The 19,212-nt window shown below is 44.6% G+C and overlaps 1 protein-coding gene across 1 annotated transcript in view; it reads right to left on the reverse strand.

Moving 5' to 3' along the window:
- ADAM15 (ADAM metallopeptidase domain 15) overlaps positions 1-19,212 on the reverse strand; it is a 56,510-nt gene continuing 37,298 nt past the window's right edge. Inside the window, exons 15-24 of the mRNA XM_042439731.1 lie at positions 18,961-19,069; positions 18,482-18,647; positions 17,438-17,509; positions 14,422-14,533; positions 11,077-11,218; positions 9,057-9,162; positions 2,573-2,653; positions 1,956-2,027; positions 1,624-1,739; positions 1-603 (exon numbers count right to left, since the gene is read on the reverse strand). Of these exons, the coding sequence (XP_042295665.1) occupies positions 543-603; positions 1,624-1,739; positions 1,956-2,027; positions 2,573-2,653; positions 9,057-9,162; positions 11,077-11,218; positions 14,422-14,533; positions 17,438-17,509; positions 18,482-18,647; positions 18,961-19,069 (1,037 nt within the window). The 3' untranslated portion in view covers positions 1-542. The remainder of the gene's footprint in view (positions 604-1,623; positions 1,740-1,955; positions 2,028-2,572; positions 2,654-9,056; positions 9,163-11,076; positions 11,219-14,421; positions 14,534-17,437; positions 17,510-18,481; positions 18,648-18,960; positions 19,070-19,212) is intronic.

Raw genomic sequence — 19,212 nt, forward strand, 5'->3', positions numbered from 1 at the left:
TGGAGTCAGTGTGATTTTATTAAGAAGAAAAGTTGCTTTGGAGCCCAGTCCCATAATGACAAATAATGTCCAGCCAGGAGTGAAGAAGGGAGCATTCCCTTTGGAAATGGCTTCCGTCAGAGACTTTTGGATAGTAACGCACACACGCATACACACACACACACACACAAACCTCTATGCCTTTTTTCTCATGTGCACAGAGCTTCACTGGGGGAATCCCACCCCCTCTCATTTCCCAGTGCAAAGACTCCCCCCCTTTCCCATAATTCATTGTGTCCAGACTCCGAAGCCACAGCAGGACGGAGGAGGCGGCTTTGAGCCAATATGGCCGTACTTTGGCCAAGTATGGAGTGCAACATCTGACCACAGGAGAGAACAGCCTAGCCTCACCAAGAGTACGAAACATCCTCGGCAAAATCCACAGCTGAAGCCAGCAAAGCAAGAGCCAAGAACGGACTGGCACCATGTTTTCTGGCTGTCCTTCTTGACCAAAGAGGGGCAGGCTTGAATGCAGCAAAATCCTCAGACTTCAGCAGGCTGGATTAGATTTCATGGAAGGACATTGAAGGGCCAGTCGCTGGAGGAGGAGGTGGTGGTGCAGGTCTGCGAGGAAAGAAAAAAGAATGTGAGAACAGAAGCGTCATTCTTTTTTATTCACCTAGGGCTGCATCCGCACTGCAGAAATAATCCAGGTTGACACCACTTGAACTGCCTCAGTGCTATGGAGTTCTGGGGACTGTAGTTTGTTGTGGCCCCCGAGCTCACTGACAGATAAGGCTAAATATTTCACAAAACTACAGCTCCCAGAACTCCTGAGCATTGAGCCAGGGCAGTTAACCAACACCTTGTACTGTGCCCTACATGGCTTGGGCCCAATCTATTTGAGGGAATCGCCTGCTCCCATATAATCCGCCCTGTACCCTCAGGTCCTATGGGAGGAATCTATTGCAGCCTTTAAAAACCAGACTACTGCTACTTTCCAGAGGGCCTTCTTTGCAATTGCTCCCAAACTATTGAACGGCCGGACGGACAAGATCTGTCAAATTGCCAGCTTAGACAGCTTTAAAAAAAAGCTGTCAAGACGGATCTCTTCCGGCAGGCCTTTCCTGAATAATAAAAGTGCCCGGCCACAGAATGACTGCCCCCCACATCATGTATTAGCCCACCGCTCTGTCCTCGTCATACTGTATATATTTTCTTTCTTTTTAATTCTGTTTTAATAGATATTTTAATTGTAACATGTTTAATCCTGTTTTAAGGGGGGGAATTTGGGATACAATGTTGTAAATGTGGATTTTAATATGTTGTGAGCTGCTTTGATTGTCTAGTTACAGAAAAGCGGGATGCAAATAAAAGTTTTATTTACTTTATTTATTATGTATTTTAACCGCAGTAATACATAGCCCTATCTGTGGCTCTCCAGACCTTGCTGGATTCCAAGTACATCATCCCCAACCTAGCCATTAGCAGCTGGGGTTTGTAGTCCATCTACAATTGGTCTCTCTTGTTTTGCTTTAACCAACTTGTCCTTAACACCGGGTTTTCCACATCTAGAAAAAACAAGAGCTATAAGACGATGGTCTCTGCTCCTCCACTTTGTCTGGAGAATCCTTCTTTCCTCACCTGGATGGCAACATCTGGACACAAGGATCATAGCTAGGAAAGGCACACAGCTCAGCCCGAGGTGGATCTGAAGGAAGCGGCTTCCGGGGAGGGGGTGGTTTGGCTGGACCAGGGGGCTGCAGAGAAAATGGAATAAGAGATAGTTAGAGGGAGCTGAGTGCTGTCAAAGTCTCTTTCTCCATCCCACACTAGCAAAGGACACAGATGTCTATCCGGACCTATTTGCCTTGGCCTTGCTCACCCATCCACTCCTCCCTCCCATCAAAAAACCAAGGCTTCCCTTGCCAAATTCCAGACACCTCCACCAGGAATCATACAACCACACCGGTTACCTGAGCATCTTTTGGAATGGGGTCAGCAGGCAATGGCCGCGTGGGGGGTGCGGGCCTGTCTTGGATCAAGGCCTGGCAGAAAGAGAAGGAATAGTAACAGAGAAAACATGCCGGCTGAAGGAGAAGAAAGGGGGGAAGGTAGGTTGAAAGGAGGGAAGTCACAAAACAGTGTGGGGGCCATGTTTAGCTAAGGCCTCCTTCCAGCCGATCCAGGACTGGTGGTAGCTTCAATGGGAAGGAATGAGAGCTTGGTTGAGAACCAACCAGAGCTTGGAAATATGACTTTTTTGGACTACAACTCCCAGAATTCCATTCACCCAGTGAATTGTAGTCCAAAAGGTTGCCTTTCCAAACTCTGTTGATGTATCAGCTCTTCCCTGCCACTCAGTGAGGGAGGACATGCTTTGCATGCAGTTAGAATGGCCCTGGGTTCAGTCTCCAATGACAAAGAAAAGCAATGTCGGGTAGGATTCAAGGCAAAAAGGACTTCACCACTCTTTTCCTTCTTCTCATTGTGGGAATAGCACAAACATCTGAGGAACATGCAACAGCTTCACAGAAGAAGTGACACTGGCCACCGTCCTCCCTCCCAGCCTACAGATACCCCACTTAGTTACCTGTTGACCCTTTGGGACTGGGTCAGGTGGTAGTGGCTTGGACGGTGGATTGGGCCGTGAGACGCCAAGATGTACAGGTTGCTGCAGCCAGATAAAAAGAGTGCCAGGGAAAGGGGAAGAAAGAGAAAAAGAGAGGAAGAAATAGACAGATGGACAGAGGGCAGTATCATTCTCCAGACATGCTAGGGTGAATGAGGAGTCACACATTCATGTACATGCAACCATGCAGCATGCACCAGCAGGAGGGAAAAAGAGAGGAACACAACACAGAAACGGGCCCTAGTTTTATAGTGAGGTAGACTTGAGTCAATTGACTTGGACTCAAGTTGCTTCAATGACTCAACTCCGCAATAAACAACACACTGACTTAACTGGATTCGTGACTGATATATTTTTAGCAACCAACTTGCTGGTCTTGCTGGTCAGAAACGTTACAGAATGAAAAACAGTTTTCCTCCTCTGAGCATGCTTCCACCCCACTGATTTTTGCCTACCGGTCATACAATGGAAGCAGTTCCTTTATGTTTGTCATTCAAGAAGCCCACTTTCCTGTAGATCCTTGTCTCGAGCCCACTCCTAGATGTTTCCCTGCGAGAAACATGCCTCATGCCATGGGTGCAAGTCTTGTCTGCTGCTCTGAGGAAAAGCTTTAGATGTGTAGTGGGGACAGTCTGCTGAGTAAACCTCAACACAACCTCAAACCCAGAGCACAAGCCATGTTTCTTGAAGGGAAACAGCAAACATGTTAGGCAATGTGTTTAAGACAGAAGGATCCTAAAAGCTTTAGAAGGCAGGCTGCTGAGTAGAGCTCATTTTTCTAAAATGTGATCTTGATAAATTGCCTAAAATATTATTTTTTAGCTAACATCTTCTTTATTTTCTAGTTACTGAAACTCCAAACCCACCCACCCCCCAGAGACACACATAAACCACCACACCACCGCCTCCCTTTTTCCTGTTAAAGTTGGCTTCCAGACTTGAGTATCTCGCAAGGACTTGAGACTCAACTGGAGACTTGGAGTAAAAGACTTAAACACAACACTGAAATTTGTATGTGTACAACAGGCGTGGACAACTGTTGAAGGCTAAGGGCCCAATTCCTCTCAGGAGACCTTGGGTAGCTGCACCACCTGCTAAATATTTCAATTTTTTGCCTCCCCGCAATGCCTCTGAAGTCTCTCTCAGAGACATTTATGTCACATATTTGTCTGCATTTGCTCTTGGTTTTATTCCAGACATTTTAAAAACCTGTCCAAAGTGCTATACCTATTCCAGGTATAGAGTGTATGACCTCAGACAGCTCTTTAAAATTGGGACTAAAACTCAGAGCAGACTGATCCCTGCTGGAAATTCAGTCTGAACCCCTCAACATACTGGAATTTGCCTCAATGTTTTAGTGGCAGAAGCTCAACCGTAGAACAAACCTAGCAACTGTAGAACAGGGCTGCCTCAGGGCGTATGCAGAGTAGATTTTTGTAGATTTTGTTCATTTGGGGCATGTTTCTACATTTTGACATTAAACTGAGTGAGGATTCAAGACGCTGGGGATCAATCTGGCACTCCTGAGGTCCTTTACTGGCCCTCAAGCTCTTTCTAGATGGCCACACTCCTGTACCTATGAAAGCAATGATTTGTGATTTCTCAATCTTCTTACAGTCTTCTCTCCCTCTAATATTCTAAAAGGCAGTGGCTTAGTTCCTGGCAGTAAGAGGTTTCAGCTCAAATATGCTGGTACTTCTGTCTTACCCACCACCAGATTGCAGCATCCCAAGCTTCCCTGAAACTGTTTTTGGCCCTTGGGATGAAAGAGATTCCCTACTTTTGCTTTGAAATCAAATTGCTGGCTCTTATAAGGAAAAAATCTTGCAGCAAATTGAGAGGCGGAGAAATATCAGAGAAGTGAAGTATCCAAGAAGCCAAATATCGGAGAAGCCATCCATGCCTTTTTGGTATTTGGCTCATGGGTTGGTTGCCTTAATGTCCAGAATTTCATCTCAGGGTCTTATGCCCTGCTCTCTTCCTCTGAAACTCTCTTCTCCTAAAACTCATGTATAAGTCTACACATTTAAGTTAAAAAATTGACCCCAAAAAACCCTGAATTGACTTATCCATGGGTCAATGTAAGTACTGTAAGAAGGAACCATCTCCTTGTGAAAAATAAGAGTATAATATGTGAAACACTGATCCCCTCTACTCTCTCATCCATCCAGTCTTAAGAATAAGCACAAAGACTTATCCCTGATGCAATTTTGTAAGTTCTTTGACACTGTTTTGCTTTGCTTCATCCTCTGGATCTTTGCTTAGGCCCCAAACTTTATCCTTGAGTTATCAATGTGTCATAGCAAAATCCATAAATTCGGCCCCAAAATTTGCCCTCGACTTATAGACGAGGTCGGTTTATAGTCAAGTATATATGATATGCCAACCTTTTCCATGCTGGTGCCTTTCAAATGTTTTGGACGTCAACTCCCACCAGCCCTAATCGGCAATGGACAGGAACATCACACATTGGTGCAGCAGCAAAGATAAGATCTTTTTTTTACTACAACTCCCATAATCCCCTAACCAGCATGAAACAAAAGGAATTATTTTAAGCTTCAAGCAACCAGGCTCCATTCTGGGTCACAAATAACTAGTGGCAGTAAAGAATGGGTTGCATTTTTTATATTTAGCTATTTCATTGTGCTCTAATCTCTTTTTTGTTCCATAGCAAGCTATTCCCAGCAGTTATCAAATTACTTCTTTTGCTGTACATGTATGAAATACATCAGTGTCATGAGATTATTGTTTCCCCGCCGTCAGGATAGCCTCCGTTGCTCCCAGCCCCCTTGGCTCCTATAAGTACCTGACATCTTGTTGTAATTTATAGTAATACCATCGTGAAAGGGAGTGAATGTGAATGTCACTTAAAACAAGGCCAAAGAAGAGGTGGAGGGAGATAACAGAGACAGAGCTGCTGGCTGCAAGCCGGTTAATTACTCAGGCTCTTCAGATTCAATAACTGTTGTCCTTCTGCCGGCAGGCAAAGACCTTTTTATTCCAGAAGGCTTTTGGTAATTGACTGGTTGCTGAGAAAAGACATTATAATTGCAGGTGGGATGCAATTGCTGTCTATTTTTTTTCTGTCCAAAAGGTGATATACTTTTAAATTTTTTCTTTTAATTCACAATTGTGTTAAAAGGTTATCAATGTGTTTTAATTGTGGTTTGATATTACAGTTTGCTGTGCTTTTATCTGTAATGCTATTTGTGTGTCTTGCGAGTCACCATGAGTCCCGATTTTAACAGCAAGTGAGAGAGGTCGAAATAAAATCGAATAAAATCAATGCATAAATATCTGAACATAGTTTTTTGTGGTTTTTTCGGGCTATGTGGCCATGTCCTAGAAGAGTTTGTTCCTGACGTTTCGCCAGTGTCTATGGTTGGCATCTTCTTTCTCTGGCGAAACATCAGGAATAAACTCTTCTAGGACATGGCCACATAGCCTGAAAAACCCACAAAAACCTATGGAAACAATGGAGGGAGGAATAATTTGCAGGGCATTTTGGATCAATGTCTACAAAAAGGCCAGAATCATGTGTGGGCCTCAGGGCATTTCTAGTTTTCCCAGTCCTTCCCGAAAGCTCCTACATGTGCAAAAAATATATTCATTTTTTTCTGGTGTTTTCCACACTCAAATGGTGAAATACTGTTCCTGAGGACCTTCAGAAGTTGCAGACTGCCGATAACACATCTCACCATCAAACCTCCAGAAAGCAGCCATAAATCCCTGAAATTGCACCTGAAAGTCACTTATGGATGCAGTTTATGAACTATGTGTGCTCTGGCGCCAAAACAGTGTGTTATGGCCTGCTGCGGCCATGAAAATTGGCCCTCGTATGCATCACAGCTGCCCATTCCTGGTCAACTGACCATTGGCTACACCAAAAAAAAGTATGACAATGTAATTGCATCTTGTAGCCCTGAAGAGAGTTTATGGAGCTTCCTGAGCTTGATGTAATTTTCTTGGGCAATTTACATAAGCCTTCAACAGATAAAAGGCTGACAAGAAAGGGTAGACCTTCCGGAGGTCAGTGCAAACATGGACCAAAGAAAGGGAGTGTCGTGCAGCATGGACATTGAAAAGCGTAAGTAGGTAGCTTTGGACAAACTATTAAATTAAATCCGTCCAGCAAATTGTAACAATGCAGTCTGACCTCAAAATAGAGCTATAGTTTTTGAGTTGGGAGATGCAACTGCACTCCCTGAGTGCTTGGGGGACGCCATGGGTTTTGCTCCTTTGCTAGCCCTGTTCGTACTAGGAACCGGTGAGAAAACTCACTTTTTAATCTTTATTCTTTTGGCCTCTTATAAGGCCCCAATCCGCATGGCCAGGGAGCAGAAGTTAAAAAAAAAGTAACTTTTCCAAGCTCTGGCATGTACTGAAAGATATGACCCAACTCCCGTCTTCTTCAACTGAATGTAAATGCAATCTGTGTTCGGAAATCCACTCATTTCCAAGCTTGCAATCTTATTTTTACCTATCATCAGAGCTTGGAAAAAGTTACTCTTTAATGCAATTCCTTGGCCGTAGTGGCAGAGGGATTCTGGGATTTGTAGTCCCAAAGGGTAAAGATTCCAAACTCTATTGTACAGCCTTGGATTATAATTAAAAGGTTCCATTTAGCGTTCATAAAAATGAAAGCCAGCACCAGGGCCTTGTATCCCATGGCAACACCCCTGGGATGCCCATCAAAGAGGGAGGTAATGCCCCTCAAGTCAATTGCCATGGGCTCTATTATCCCATCACCCTACTGCCACCAATTGCCCATAGCAACAGTTCCTAAGCACCACCTCATTTTATCTATAACACAAGCCACAGTAGCTGGCAATCACCAATACCAACAGCCCAGGAAACATAGCCCAACCCTGTAGCTTCTATGGCAACCAACACACAGAAACACACACTCATTTAGTACACCTACATAAATGAACACAACTGCACACAACTGAACTTTAAATTGGCTTGCAATCTATGATTTCATGCTTGCTATATTCCAAAATCCAAATAATATAATATAATATAATATAATATAATATAATATAATATATTTGGATTTTGGATTTTGGATGCATCTTAGAATCATAGAGTTGGAAGAGTCCATAAGGGCATCCAGTCCAACCCCATTCTGCCACGCAGGAACTCTTGATCAAAGCAACCCCGACAGATAGCCAACCAGCCTCTGTTTAAAGACCTCTACAGAAGGAAACTACACTACACTACTTCCTCCTCCTCCTCCTCCTCCTATTTGGGAACAAAATGCAAGAAAATAACTGGGATACTGTGCAGCACTCTCCCTTTGAATTCCATATTTTCCTTGATTTGGTCCATTACAACCATATTTCTCTTTGGAGAAGCAGGGCTAACAGTCCATTTGCACACAGAGATCAATGCGTAGAAAAGAACACCAGGCGAGTGTGTGTGGTCCATGATCCACAAATTTATCATCTGGCCTCCTACCCACTAAAATAAGTTTGTGGTTCCCACTTCAAAGTGTCTGATCTGTCATTATGGCCTGTTACAGACTGCCAAAATAAAGCTGCTTCGGGTCTCTTTGGAGGTATGCTATTTAAATGATGCATGGGTCCTAAGAGTCCGGAGGTCGCGCCAAAGCCACACTCCATTTCTAAGCACTGGAGTGCAGCTTTGGTGCAGCTTCTGGATTCTTAGGATGCATGCATCATTTAAACAGCATGCCTCCAAAGAGACCCGAAGCAGCTTTATTTTGGCAGTCTGTAACAGGCCTATGTGTTCCCATCTTTAAACTACTTCCTCTTTCGCAGATACGCAAGTGCCTGTCTGGTTCCTCCAGGCACAATGCTGCACACACACACACACACACACACACACACACACACACACACACACTGGGTGGACCAGAGAAGACCTGAAGTAGTTGAGGCACCTATTCCGATCCTCTTAGAATCATAGAGTTGGAAAAGACCTCAAGGGCCATCCACTCCAACCCCCTGCCATGCAGAAACTCAGAATCAAAGCACCCCTGATAGATGTCCATCCAGCCTCTGCTTAAAGACCTCTAAGGAAAGAGACTCCACCAAAATCTCCAAGGAGCGAGTGTGTTCTACTGTCAAACAGCTCTTACTGTCAGGAAGATCCTCCTAATGTTGAAGCGGAATCTGTTTTCCTGTAGTTTGCATCCATCGTTCCAGGTCCTGTCCTCTGGAGCAGCAGAAAACAAGCTTGCTCCATTCTCAATATGACATCCCTTCAAATATTTAAACAGGGCTATCATATCACCTCTTAACCTTCTCTTCTCCAGACTAAACATATCCAGCTCCCTTCACCATTTTATTCACCCTCCTTTGGACACGCTCCAGCTTATCAACATCCTTTTTAAATTGTGGTGCCCAAAACTGGACACAGTATTCCAGGTTGGGCCTGACCAGAGCAGAATACAGTGGCACTTCAATGGCATGTCACTTACCTTGGAGCTCGGCATGAGCTGGAGTTCAGTGTTCTGCCTCCACTGCGGAGGACGGGGGCGCTCTGGAGGCGCCTGGCTGTAATTCCGAGGTTCTGGCTGTGTGATCCTAAGGGAGGATGGAGAGGAGGACAAAGTTAAGGCCAGACAGATTTGCAGTTGAATGAAACACAGGAGTTCTCTGGATGAGAATTCTGAATACTCCTCTCTGAATTGCAAATCCCAGAATTCCACAGGATTCTGCCATGACCGTTTGAGGAGAATCATATTTCTGTAGTTGGGAAGGGCCCATAGTTTAGCAGAAAATTCCAAGTCCTACAAGGAGCAGGTGTGTGTGTGTGTGTGTGTGTGTGTATGCGCAAGCGCATGCACATGCTTGAAACATGAAGCTCAGAAGCTTTGATCCCAGGTTCAACAGATCATGTCGTAAGCCAATTATGAGATATAACAAGCTCAGACCATCTTTTTGCACCACACGGCAAGACATGGCCCAACAACAGCATTTGGGACTAGTTTGCCAAAAAATAATTCCTTGTGTCTAATTTGTTTTTCCAACTATATTTAAAAATGTTATTTGCTCATTAAGGGCATGGCGTTTTAAAAGCACGCTTTAACATTTTGTATTAAATTAATGCTTTATGTGCAGGATAATTTGGTGGGGTAGGTTGAGCCATTTTGGGCTATTTTTAGTCATTTTAATATATTTTTTAAAAATCTAAAAAACTAACATGTTAACAAATAATACTGTTTTCTTTGTGTTTTAATGTTCACTATTTAACTTTCTGTAATGATTTAACACCCACTCATGTGTGCTAATGTCCACCTGAGGACCCCGAGTTGTTTCCTACCCCAGACCTAAAAGATAATCCAAGATGGGGCCCAAGCAGGAAAGTTTACTGGGAGCTGCCTGGGTCCGCAGATTTCATACCCAGTATTGATGGATTTTCCAGTGGTTTGAACTGGCATGTAATATCCAAAAAACTGCACCATTTAGCCTAGTTCTGCTTTGTCTCAATCCAGTTTAGACCCCTTGCATTTCAGGGGCTACCTCCCCAATCCTGGCATCTGGAGTACACACAGGCCTGCTCTTTAGAGAGTTGATTCCACTCAGAAATTTGGAGAAGAGAAAAAGGAAACACTACCTTGTAGAAGCAATGATAGATCCAAGCTGAGAAACACAGAAATCCCCATTCAGAGACAAGGTGAACCAGACCCCAATCAAAGATGCCATTTCTCCTGACTTCCACAAAAGAGCAACCCCAGTGTGTGACTGGGTTCAGATCCAGGCAAAGGACTAGCCTAGGGCACTTTCATGCTATGCAGTTATAGCACTATGATTCCACTTTAACTGTGACTGCTGCATCCTATACAATCTTGGGATTTGTAGTTTGAGGAGGCACTAAACATGAAATCCTTTGGCTGATCATTCTAAATGCCCCTCCCTAAACTGCAGTTCCAATGATTCCATGGGATGGAAGCATAGCAGTTAAAGTGTAATGAAAGGGTTGTAAGTGTACGGTGTGAAAGGGCCCTTGGTATCAACAGGGATGTGGGGATATGGATGTCTGTACTGATGAGGCAAGGAAGGAAGGTTGTCAGAGAGGTGTTGTGGTTAGAGTGTTGGACTGGGACATGGAAAACCAGATTCGAGCCATGGAACTCATCAGGTCTGAGTCATTCTCAGCCTGACCTACATTGCAAGGATTTTGTTGGGAAAGTGAGAACTGAACTATATACACCACCCTGAATTCACTGGAGAAAAGGCAGGAGAGAAATGCAACTTAGTACAACACAAAATCAAGTCAATAAACAGAAAGTGGAGGCACAGTGGTTGCTTGCTCAGGAAGCGGACAAGTGGGTTGGGACAGTTTTAGAGGGCAGGGGATTGTGAATGGTCCCTTGGCCCATGAAAGAAAGATGGGGAAGGAAAAATGAGAGATTTCCAGGGAAAGGCTATGAGACTGTGCAGGAGCCATTTTGATGTGACACCAGTGGCAAGAGGAGCTGGAGCTAGGTGTTTTACCTGTACTGGCAGCTTGTGCCCTTGCCAAACTGGCAGAGGCGCTTGTGGATCCCGATCCGCTTGGCGAAGCACAGTCCAAAGGAAAGCACCAGGACGAGGAAAAGAGCCGTCAACAGCAGGGCGGTGGAGGTGCCACGGTTGACTGAGGAGGAGAAAGACAAGCGTGTGATTCAGTGCCAAGCAGACACACTGCCCCCTTGCATGCCACATGCCAGGCCATATGCTCTCTGAGGGCAGGGAAGGGAGGAGGAATTTATCCCCCAATGGTCCCATCACAAGAGATGCCTTGTTCTCAGAAAAAACTGCCTGCTCTAAACATCCTACAGAGTTATCTGTGTGCTGAATTTCTTTAAAAGAAGAGAGGCTGAAATTTAACTCTTTCCTTATTTTCAAATTTGTCTTTTCCCAGTGCTTGGAAAAGTTATTTCTTTGGACTACAGCCCATCAAGCCCCAAGAGCATGACTTCTGGCCATGCCAGCTGGGGGATTATGGGATACCTAGTCCAAAAAAAGATTACTTTTCCTCCCCTTGCTTCTCTATTCCTTTCTTCCTTCCCCAACACCTGGAATAGCATCTCATACAGTATAAAACAACAACAGCAGCATTGGTGCCCTTCTATTTGTTTTCTCTGAGCCTCTGGGTATGCCACCCTTACTAATTAAATGCTCCGAAGCCAATCTTTTCAGATCTTAAGAGAGATCTTGTGCATCTTTAATTCAGAAACAAACAGGGTTCAGGAACAGCACACTTCAGAAACTGCTGTTCCAAATGTAGTGGCGGTCAGTGTGTGGCTTCAAATGGTTTCCTACTTATGGCAATCCTAAGGTGAACCTATCATTGGGGTTTTTGGGGCTGAGAGTGTGTGACTCGCCCAAGGAGCTTTCCATAGCTGAGCAGGGCACTGAACCCTGATCTCCAGAGCCATAGTCTCAACACCATGTGGGTAGAAAAGAGAAAAAATGTAATGGGTCATGCAATCCAGAACGATTTTTGTGCCACCCCTATAGAATAGAGCAACCTCTCCATGCCTTGTTCTAACATGAATTTCTCTTTTTTCTCCCAAATTATTATTTTTTAATTAGAAGAGGATGAAGTAGGGGTGTAATAGCCAGGGGGTCTGCTTCATGGGATATTTATGTTCCTCTTCTAAAACTGCCTTTTTAAAAAATTACAATCTGTATTCCTATCACATGCAGCTTTGAAAAATGTGTACAACACTAAAAATAAGCCACCTGTTACATTTTAAAATCATTCAATAACCAAAGTTACCTATGTGACAATACATTATGATTATTAATGTTGAATAATAAACAATAATGTATTAAATCTATAATATAATAAATAATAGTAATAGATAACTGGACCACATAAGATCACTTATTATAAAAGCCATATAACATTAAGAGCTGTTTTTGTCTTGTTTCCCTTTTCCTTCTGTGCTTTGTCTTTTTGGATTATAGTTCTGAAGAAAAGGATGATATTTTTACTAGATGTAGCAGCTTTGAGAGCCGGTGTGGTGTAGTAGTTTGAATGTTGGACTATGACTCTGGGGACCAGTGTTTAATTCCTGGCTTGGTCATGGAAACCCACTCAGTGACTTGGGCAAGTTGCATGCTCTCAGCCTCAGGGGAAGGCAATGGCAAAGCTCCCATGAACAAATCTTGCCAAGAAAAGCCTATGATAGGTTCGCTTTAGGGTCACCATATGTTGAAGCGACTTGAAGGCACACAATAATAAACCAGCTTTGCAAGGGTTAGAACACTTTTTAAAAAGACCCCACCACCTGCCCAACTACTTTCTCCCATCTCCCTCTTATCACTGTTGTTCTGTATTCCTCTCTTCCCACTTCAATGTTCATTCAGGCCTGGTTATTCTCTTCCCTCAACCTGACCAAGCGGCTACACCATTCTCTCTCTCATTGTGATGCTCAGAGGACTTTGGAGGCCCTGCAGCGGGATGCAGCATGGAACTGTTGTGCCTAGTTCAACTGTTTTCCCCCTGTTTTGTTTGCAACACCTTGCCTGAAGAAGAAGCCATGGAGCTTTGAAAGCTTCCAACAAGTATATTATGCATCTCTGTTGGCCAATAAAGGTATTACTGGTGGAATTTTGTTGGTGGAATTTTGTTTGAATTTGCTAAATGGCCAGCATAGCTACCCCTTCATGTTGTGCCTAGAGGCACTCTAGGAAAATGAACAGCCTAGGCCTGCACCTTGGTATCTGCTAGTTTGGGAATGTTAGGGAAGTCTGCCACGTTGTGATTGAAAAGGATACTACAGAGTACTAACAGATTTTAACTCAAAGATATAGCCGTGATAGTCTGTAGAATCAATACATAGAGAGATCTTGTAGCACTTTTGAAACTAACTGAAAGAAAGAAGTTGGCAGCATGCGCTTTTGTAGACTTCAGTCTACTTCCTCAAATTCATTACAGAAGCCTATGAAAGCTCATGCTGCCAATTTATTTATTTCAGCTAGTCTCAAAGGTGTTACAAGATCTCTCTACGTTCAGATTTTAACTCAGAAAATTTGGAAAAACTGCTTTTAAACCCCCCCACGGTAATCCAAAGACACCCCACTACCACCTGTGCCAAGTTTGAGGTTTCTCAGTTTCACTATTTCAGTTATGGCAGAGATTGTGATTCTCTTTTACTATTACATGTTAATGTACTGAGTCTGTGGGAACCTTTCCATCCTTAGAACAAACTGTAAATGCTTTCAAGGAAGCAAACAGATGATGACAGTGCAACAGTACCTGTCCAGCCCTTCCTTCTGGCAGGCAGACTGCATGGCAGTGGCCCAGAACGGCTGATGCATGTTTCCATAATGGGAGCTAATGGCGTGAAAATAGTTTTGGAACACTTTCCAGGTTCTGATTGGTGGAGCAATCAGAATTTGGAAGGAGATGCTGCTTTCTCTTCTCCCATGCTCAGGCAAGGGGGCTGAGATGAGCTGCCTGTGTGGGAAGCAGCATGACAGGAAGTGGCACTGTATCACTGGGATCTTGGAACTGGTTCAAACTTCCTTTTACAAAATTATGTCATTATATATGGGTTTTGCTGTCTACCAGGTGGAGCTTTGAATGATCAATGATTCGGACTCTATCCAAGAATTTAGGAATCAGGGAGGTGTTGCTGGATAATGTGGCACATCGCAAGCGGTGTCATTTTCTGTAATTGTTATGCCTTTACTTTTAAAAAAATAAGATTCCAGGCTCTGAGACCTGATGAAGTCTGCATCATGTAACAATATCAACGATCATGCTGACAGTCAAAACACCCAACTCCATCCCAGAGCCAGTGCTTCCCTCTTGTCCTTTTCTTCCCCACTCTTTGTGCCACTTACCTTGCTCCTTGGCAGGTGGGCCGCTGTCAACACTACCACCAGCTCCACTGCTCTGGCAGTTTGGGGGTGCCCAGCCCGGATGACAGTGGCAGTGCCCTTTGCTATTACATACCTGCAGAAGGGAGGGTTAGAATCATAGAACAGAATCACAGAGTTGGAAGAGACCCCAAAGGCCATCCAGTCTAACCCCCTTCTGCCGTGCATAGCATCACAGAATAGTAGAGTTGAAGATACCACAAAGGCCATGGAAATCTCAATCAAAGCATCCCTAACAGATGGCCATCCAGCCTCTGCTTAAAGAACTCCAAAGAAGGAGACTCCACTACACTCCGAGGGAGTATGTTCCACTGTTGGACAGCCCTTACTGTCAGGAAGATCGTCCTAATGTTTAGGTGGACTCTCTTTTTCTGTAGCTTGCATTCATTGTTCTAGGTCCTGTTCTCTGGAGCAGCAGAAAACAAGCTCACTCCCTTCTCAATAGGACATCTCTTCAAATATTTAAACAGGGCTATCATATCACCTCTTAACCTTCCTTTCTCCAGGCTAAACATTCGCAGCTCCCTAAGTCGTTCCTCATAGGACATGGTTTCTAGACCCTTCACCATTTTAGTCGCCCTCCTTTGGACATGCTCCAGTTTCTCAATGTCCTTTTTAAATTGTGGTGCCCAGAACTGGACCCAATATTCCAGGTGGGGTCTGACCAGAGCAGAATACAGTGGCACTATTTTTTCTCTTTATCTAGATACTATACTTTTATTGATGCAGCCTAAAATTGCATTGGCCTTTTTAGCTGCCGCATCACACTGCTTCACGTTGGTGTCTGGAATCAAGTCTGTAGTGCTTGTGAAAAGATCAGAGGTTGTCACCATACTGCAGCCTTGCAAATGTCCTCCAAGGGAACTCTTGAGAGAAAGGCTGAAGATGAAGCTAGTGGAGTGAGCTCGAATTCGAGCAGGCGGAGTCTTCCCAAAAATCTCATAAGTGAGAAGGATTGTGGAAATCACCCATTTGGAGAAACACTGAGGAGTGACTGGAAGCCCCTTTGTGGGGTTGGAGTAGCATAATCTGAGACGGAGTGGTCTGTGGATTCAGCGAAGAGTGATTTGGTCCTGGTTTGGGCCGAGAGGGCCTGAGAGGCTATCGGTACCGGCAACAAAGGGCAGACTTGTAAGGAGATAGCAGAGGTCAGCTGCATGGGACTGGACAGTTCCGCTCGGGAGGTGAAGGAGAGGTGAGACCAAGATGGAATGGATGCAGCAGATGACCTTGGTGGAGGCAAGGTGGGTTCAACTGGTTGGAAAGTTGAGACGAACCGGCCACCACGCACTTCAGACGAATAAAGAGGCAGGAAGTAAGAGCCCATAGCTTGATCAAAGATGACGTCCTGTCTAGAGGATTCAGCAATGATAAAAGATATGTCATAGTCTTGTTCATCCTCGAAGCAAACAACCTCCAAAGTCTGGGATCACTGCATGGGTAAGAGGGGAAGCTTCCTCTTTGCCCTCTGAGAGTTGGTAGGGATCGGCGAGGGAATGCAAAGAGGTGGTCATTTTGGGCTGGGCCTGAGAGTTGGGACCAGGAGACATCTGGGTCAGAGGTGCTGTCTGGGCACATGGTACTGAAGCCAGGTCAGTGTTGGCTGGCTGGGGTGGGACGTCGGTGTGGGACCGGCGATCGGTGTCGGAGTCCGCAGCCCGAGGCTTTTTTGAGGGGTGATGGAATGAGTCCTTGGACTTGTCCTGAGACTTGTGCTTCTTTTTCTCCAGTTTGGAGGACTCAGAAGACTTACTCCTCTTTGATGAGGATGAGTGGCCAGCCATATCCTGGTCCATGGACCTCGGTTTGTCTGGGGTTTGGGACCCAGAGACATCCATTTGGGATTTGCCCTCGGCTGCAGTAGCTTTGGCAGGGACCCTTGGAGGAGACAAAGGGGTAGTGCCCTCAGCGGCAACAGTCTTGGCAGGGACCCCAGAAGCCAAAGATGAGAGCTTGCCCTTAGTGATAGCAGCCTTGGCAGAGGCTCTAGAGGACGAGGGAGGCTTCAAAATTTGTGCATAGAGCATGGATCTCAAGTGCATCTCCCTGTTCTTCCTGGCCTGTGGAGTGAAGGCCATGCAATGACGGCAGGAAGCGGGGACGTGGCCCTCGCCCAGGGAGAGGAGGCACAGTGTCCATCGAGCGCTGGGATATTGGTCCCACAATCAGAGCACTTCTTGAAAGAGTGCACAGACATTTTCAACAAAACCAAGGGACGAAGAGAGAGAATAGTCAAGGAGTCCAAGTTGTTACCGTTAGTCAGAGTCCAAAACCAAGTCCAAATCACAATCCAAAAGAGTTGTCAAGGCAAAGTGAAGTCAGAGTAAACGTAGTAAAGAAAGCGAAAGGTAAGGAAGGAGCGATTCCTGAGCGAGATTCCTAAGCTGCTCACGCGGCGGACAACAGGAACTGAGAAAGGGCGGGAAGACCTCCTGCCTATATAGAGGGTGGGCAGAGCTACCACCAAAAAGTCTTCCCTAGCGATTCTAGTAGGATCTGGAAATGCTGCGCAGGTGCAGAATAACCTATTTGTGTGTTTCATAGAAACCACGAAGAAGAACTTACATTTCTCCCTGTTGAATTTCATTTTGTTAGCTTTGGCCCAGCTTTCTAGTCTGTTCAGGTCATTTTGAATTATGCCGTCCTTCAGTCTGCTGGGACTTCTCCTGTTCTCCAGGAGTTTTCAAAGATTATTGCCAATGGCTCCGATATTACATTTGCCAGTTCTTTTGAACTTTGTTGAAGTGTGAGGTTTTGTCATATTTATACTGTAATCTATTTCTGATCCACAGAGCTACATACACCAGTGATTTGAAGCAGAATAAGGCAGTTCTCTAGATCATAACCAGCCTTGTAAATGGAACAACAGATCCATTGGGATCCGAAACAACAAAAAGATCCCTTATGCTTTTCCCACTTCCACTGCATGTGCCCTTGCAAATGTGCCCCTCTGGCATGCTGCTGATGTCCCTCCACTTACCCCATGTCCATTACACTGGCATTTTGGTAGTTCCAAGGACAAGAGGTCCCGACATCTTCGCTCCATACAAACCTTCAATGAGAAGGAAAATGTCATTTAGAGAAGTCTCCAGAGATGACTGTTTCATAAGCTAGAAAGTTTTATTTGGGTGTTGCACTATTTTTGATTGCCTTTTAATTGTTTTCCCCCCATTTTTAGAACTTCTATAGATAGTTTAATTATATTTTAAAAACAAATGGCCGTAAGCTTTTAATCTATGTGTGTTTGTACCAGTATCTATTTTTGGGTAGGAGGCTGCTTAAAAAACATCTGGGACAAAGAGTGATGGGAGTCCACTTAGTCCATCTCTGTCCTAGGCACTAGAACTGAACTATGCTTTGCATTTCTGGAAGTTTGCACACAGGATCACTGTTGAGCAGGTCACCAGATCATGTCAGATCTTGAAAGCTAAACAGAGTCAGCTGTGCTTAGTACTTGGATGGGAGACCACCAACAAATACCAGGTGCTGTAGGCTATATTTCAGATGAAGGATCTGAAAACCCCTGCCTCCCAGTATTCTTTGTCTAAGAATACTCTACAAAATTCATTGGGTTGCCATAAGTCAACAGGTGACTTAAAGGCCCATACACACACAAACCCCCTTACCATCTTCCCAATTCTGTTGCTGCTAGAAAACCCCCAGTTAGGCAGAGGACAAAGGAACTGTGGCTGGGCAGGCATAACAAAATATACACAGGCATGCACATAAAACTGAGCTGTGCTTTGCATGCTTAAAAAGATCTCACAACAGCAGTTTATCACTGAGCTGACATGTACACAATTTAGTTATACTTTACTATAAGGAGGCTTGCTTCTCACCAGACAGGCTTTAGTCTGCCTGCAAGAAGTTGTACAAGGGCCTGTTTCTGAATGTAGATATCTAGAATTGAGCTGTGTTTTTTATAATTGGTGGCAAAATGTCCATGATGGGGGCTGGGGGTTGAAAAGTTTGTACAGCCCTGACGTAGTGGGATGCACTTTACATCAGTATGAAATCAACTCACCTTGCTAGGCCCGCAGGCAGTGCCTGGCAACACAATGGCCAGATCAACTGTGTCATCAGCAGGATTCAGAGCACTGTGTGGGCAGGCAGGCTCCCTAGTGGTCCTGTTCTGCTTTCTAGTATTGACGCCACTGTCTTGACACTGAAGTCGACCACACCACACATCACTGTGTGAAAGGGATTAAGTTGTTACAGTGCTGGTTGCCCTTAAGCTTCTAGTCCACAGCTTGTCTAGAAAATAAACAAAACACTCCCATTTCTCAGCCCCCCATTATATCCTCTCAGTCCTTTCCCATGAAATATTTTACACAGAATGTCTTAATAATCTATGATTCTAATGCAGATTAGTGACCTTAAAATGGTCTCTAATACCAGGCTGAAAATCATGTCAGAGAAGAACATTTCCTGCAATGGTCAAGTTGGAGGTCAGCAGCAGAATGTCTTCTTTATGAAGGTAGAGGGAAGAGGGATAACATTCACCTTTTGTCACATGGAATATAGGAGCCATTGGCTTTCTGGCCACAGTGTCCCTTGAGGTCTCCTCTGCTATTCAGAGAGGCTATACAGGTATCAGAGACGGGGACAGAACCTGCCAGCAGAGAGAGGGAGGCAGAGAGTTGAAACAAATGTGCACCGTGACAGGTATATACCCAGCCAGGAAGATGAAATGGTTCTGGCATTCTCTGGACAGCTCTCACTCCCATCTATGCAAAGTCTCCCTTGCACACGCTG

This window comes from Sceloporus undulatus, chromosome 9 (genome assembly GCF_019175285.1).
Source record: "Sceloporus undulatus isolate JIND9_A2432 ecotype Alabama chromosome 9, SceUnd_v1.1, whole genome shotgun sequence".
Taxonomy (NCBI): Eukaryota; Metazoa; Chordata; class Lepidosauria; order Squamata; family Phrynosomatidae; genus Sceloporus; species Sceloporus undulatus.